The 4,826-nt window shown below is 32.2% G+C and overlaps 1 protein-coding gene across 1 annotated transcript; it reads left to right on the top strand.

Annotated features, from left to right (window-relative positions):
* Positions 1 to 1,907: 1,907 nt before the first annotated feature.
* On the top strand, positions 1,908 to 4,601 carry LOC107809260 (uncharacterized). Its single transcript, XM_016633862.2, has 2 exons — positions 1,908 to 2,646; positions 4,001 to 4,601. Exons 1-2 carry the CDS (start codon positions 2,196 to 2,198, stop codon positions 4,318 to 4,320), a joined length of 771 nt encoding a protein of 256 aa, XP_016489348.1. The 5' UTR covers positions 1,908 to 2,195; the 3' UTR covers positions 4,321 to 4,601.
* The last annotated feature ends 225 nt before the right edge of the window (positions 4,602 to 4,826 follow it).

Here is a 4,826-nt window from a genome sequence, read left to right as displayed (position 1 = left end):
AACAACGACGCCAATATAATGATCACGCCCAACTCTAGTCCTAAAAATGATAAGTAGTCGCTGCAGATATAATCCGATCTAAAAGTCTGGAGTCGAATCTCACAGAGAACTAAGGCTTAACTGTAACTGTTCAGTATTGCTAAGAAATACAAGTTCAAATAATTTTGTAGTTATAAAGATTATAATTTTTGTTTTAAACTAATTAATTAACAAATACTAAAATCAGTAAAATTATCAACTAACAAGATTAAGGGTTGGATACAAGATTAAGGAGGCCTAGAGTTATGATTTTCTCAATTGTCGGATTCCTTTCTGCTATGCCTCCTATAATTTCGCCTAAGTATTCTCTACCAATCGTGAGTATTTTGAGTGTCGTAATTTTCTTCCGAATAATTACCACAATTTACTAGAAGTATTCTTTCGAACTACGCTAGCTAGCACTAATTCACCGATAACTAAGATCGCACCAAAGTTTCGTTATTCCTAATCCCACTTTTAAACCCTCCGTATTGATTCCTCATATACGTTAGGAGTGATGTTGTTCAACAACTACCTAAATATGTACCCTTTCCCAAGCAACACATAATAAATAGGCACAGTCAATTGAGAGCTCTTCAATCAACTGAAATAAGCATGTAGTTAAACACGTGGAGAAGTCCAACGGCTCAATTATATAAAACATAAAAAGAATTTATCCTACAAAAGGTTCCATCAAAATCCTAGACAACAAATTAGCTATTCATAATAGTATGCACAACTACGATACTAGAATTCATAATCAATAATGGAAATAGAGGAAGAAGAGGGGAAAACGTGAAGTTTAATCCTTCTCCTTCTTCCTCCTAGTGTGTTCTTGCCTCCCCAAAGTCTTTCTCCTTCCAAAGTAGTGTCTCTCCATCAAAAGCAGTTTTTAGGATATATTTATAGTGTCTAGGGTTTGTATGGGGCGAATTTTCCTTCTCCTAATCCGAATTGGAAAAGCTGATTTTTTTTGTTTCGGTCCCGTCTGGCGAAGTGAACCTCGTTCCGCTGTCCGGGACTCTTTTGGTTTCTTCAGCTGCGGTCCTGGTCTGGCAAAGTGAACCTCGCTTCGTTCCGGGACTTTTCTCGTCAGCTCTATTTTCACCAATTTTTCTCTTATTTGATCCTTTTTCGGATAAGTTTGTTCCTACACATAAGAAACACGTAATGAACCTATTTTCACTTTAAAAGCAGTGTGAACTTCTGTAACTCACACAAAAAAATAATATACAAACACACTCAAAACATGCACTTTTGCACCATTTATCACTGCTTATTAGTTTCCATTAATTTCCGTTCCTATTTGCTTTGAAGACTTCATATCTAATCATTTACGTAAACAAGAAAGAAAAAGTTGAAAGTAATCTAAAATATTGAATGTTGCTTATGAAGACAAAAGGCTGCAATGTAACCAACCACAAGCATATATTTTTCGTGAAAAGAAAAAATGGATGGAGTACGTATGCATTCCTTTTTATTCGTTAAAGAACGTAATTGATACCGTTATTGCATACTTAAGTAGCTTCATTATCAGTCTATATATCCTTAGTTTGATAAATAAGTCCGAGTATATGTCTTTAACCATAACAGTACCAACGACTTTAATTTTCTTAAAATATTATTATAGATTATAGATAATCGGTATTGTCCATAATGAATATATTAGTAACTTAGAAAATGAAAGCAAACAATTTCTACCTCGTAGTATTAATATATATATATATATTAACACAAATTTATTATTATTATTATACCTCTGTCTCAAACTCATGGTGATTGACAACTAACTAAAATTGCACCAAAACTTAATTTTAAGCACTGTTGTTGTATGTATTGTATTCCTTTGTTTCTTTTGCATGGTGATGGTAGTTGAGGAGTCTACTTCTTCCAACTTCAAAATCCCTTGTAACTTAACCTTCAAACTGCAGTATCTCTATATCCATCTCTTCACCAGCTAGCCATTAGAGTACTGGCCTGGCTAGCGTATGTACATATCTACGACCCCTCACCCTGCCTGCACCACACGCACTAGATCAATCCCCATTTCAAAATCTCTTCTGAATATTTGAAGTAAAAGCAAAGAAAACTCTCATCAAACCAACCTTATAGCAATCATGATCTAATAATATTTTCTCCTTCCATTTTCACCTCACAGAAAAGAAAAAAACACCAATATGGAAACACCAAAAAAAGAAGCTGTGGATTTTCATTCCAACGTGGATTCTTCACGGCCTTTTCGTTCAGTCAAAGAAGCTGTAGCCATCTTTGGGGAGAGATTCTTGGCTAAAGAAATTTATTCTCCCAAACCTTTCACGTTTCCAACTCAAGAAAGTCCGTGGAATAATAATTTTTCTCCAAGTCCTCGAAGTGTTAATTATTCCCAAGAAATTATTACCACCGCCACGTCATGGAAATCTGCTTCATCACCAAGTCCTCAAGATTTCAACAATGATCCTCTTGTTGTGGAAGCACTGAAGAAACTTGAAACTGAGCTGGAAGAAACAAAGACAGAATTGAAGCTTTTGAAAGCAAGAGAATCTGAGACTGAAATTGCGTTAGCTTCTTTAAACGCGGAGCTTCATAAGAACATGTCGAAACTAGCACAAGCTGAAGCAGCTCATGCAGGTTAGAGGCCAATTCATGACTTTATCTTAATTTAGTTTCAAGTTTTGAGTTTTCTGAAAATATGAGATCATAACGGGAGTATATATGACTGGAATTTTTCATTAAAGGAAAATGTTGTCGGTAAGAAATTCATTTTTTGGAGTTTCGTTGCTAGAAAATGTTCTTCCTGCAGGAGTTATTTTTCTTAATTATTTTGACTTGTAATTTCAGATTACTTGCTCTTATAATACTTTTAGCGGAAGTCGTTTTTCTTAATTATTTTGACTTTTAACTTCAGATTAATTGTTCCAATATTTGATTTCACCAAAACGTTCCAAGATGCAAATATTACTATTACTCATAGTTTAATATATATTTTTCTAAAATATTTTTCACGCCATATCCTTCCTTTTTTTCCGAAAGAGAAGTGGGGTCCGTACAAAATTGATGAGGAAGAAATCCTAATAAATGGAACGGACAAATTAAAGAATAAATTTCAGTGCTCTCACCTTATTGAGACAAGCTATAACAATATTAATACTAATAGTCCAATTTATGATTAGAGGATTGTTTATGTTACACACTAGCCCGTTTGGACATAAGAATTTTTTTTACTTTTTCCCGAAATCAGCGTTTTATAAAAAATTTAATTTTCACTTGAAGATGCATTTTGAAAATTTTTGAAAATTTGAAAAATTCCACAAAACTGATTTTCAAAATTTTCAATCAAATCACTCTTAAAACTTCAAAAACAACCCAAAATTATGAAGCCGTTTGGACATAAGAAATTTTTTCCTTTTCTTATTTTCACTTTTTTTTAAATCAGCGTTTGTTCATAAAATTTTCAATTTTCACTTGAAGATGCATTTTGGAAATTTCGAAAACTTGAAAAACTTCAAAAAACTGTTTTTCAAAAATTTCACTCACAAAACTTCAAAAACAATCCAAAATTATATTCATGTACAAACACAACTCTAAATTTCAAATACCATTTTCAGTTGAAAATTTTCACCTTGTTTTGAAATTTTACAATTCTTATGTCCAAACGCCCACTATATTCATGTCCAAACACAACTCTAAATTTCAAATACCATTTTTACTTGAATTTTTTTCCCTCTATTTTGGAATTTTACAATTCTTATGTCCAAACGCCCACTAAAAGACATTGTTCACAAAATAGAAAATATTATAAGGAAACAACTTTTATGAAAATGACTTCTATCGCACTATACATATATATATATATATCATTTTTTTTTCTTGTGGCACTCAATATTTGTACTAAATTTTAAGATTTATCACACATACACTTTAATTTTATTGTCTGGATTAAGAATTGTGAGTTCACTTGACTACATCCCTGCTATTAATGCAGGTGCAATGGCGGCGTCAAGATCAGTGAAAATTAACAATGAAGATTATTACGGTAATATTAATAATCATCCTAAAGGGGAGGATAATAAGCTGAAAAAGGAAATGAAGGTGAGGTGGGAGTCATCACCAACTTTAGCAGAGATGTTAACAATTGGAGATACAGATCTTGGGTTGTTTGGATCATCTGGTAAGAAAAAGGATAAGAAGAAGACAATGAAGAAGAAGCCTATCATTCCTCTTGTGGGAGACTTGTTCTCAAGGAAGAAAAAATCTCCAACTACTATGGATAATCCACTCTTTTCTTCTTCTCATCTCTTCTGAATTGAAAAAAAAAAAAGAGACAACAAAACAGAATAAGAACTTCATCATTTAAGTAACTTAATATTTTTTCTATGCTCTTTCTGCTGAGATTTAAGAACAACGGACCAGCTGCTTGTGGGTGTCGAACATCATGAGAAAACACCGTCTCTTTAATTCGTGTGTATGTGTGATAATGCTAGTTTTTTGTTTGTTTTTTTCCTCTCCAAATTTTTATGTATATTTCAATGTTCAATATTTATGTGTCAATGATTTTACTTACCTTATTCTAGTATTATTATTAATTACTGTGAGCACGTAATTTTTCCCATATATGAATTACTCCTACAGAATCCTAGAGAAATAGATTTTTCTTTTAAATATTTGTCATTTTAGGAATTTTTGTGGAATTTTCTTAATTATTAGCATTTTTCTGTGTATGTTTATTTTTTATTTAATTCATGAAAATACAAAAATACTCTGCATTTGTATTTAGGAATTATTTTTACATTTTTAGGTTAATTGGTAAA

Source organism: Nicotiana tabacum, chromosome 7, assembly GCF_000715075.1.
Source record: "Nicotiana tabacum cultivar K326 chromosome 7, ASM71507v2, whole genome shotgun sequence".
NCBI classification, from domain to species: Eukaryota; Viridiplantae; Streptophyta; class Magnoliopsida; order Solanales; family Solanaceae; genus Nicotiana; species Nicotiana tabacum.
The sequence above is the reverse complement of the archived record's forward strand: the minus strand, read 5'-3'. Positions and strand labels throughout refer to the sequence as shown.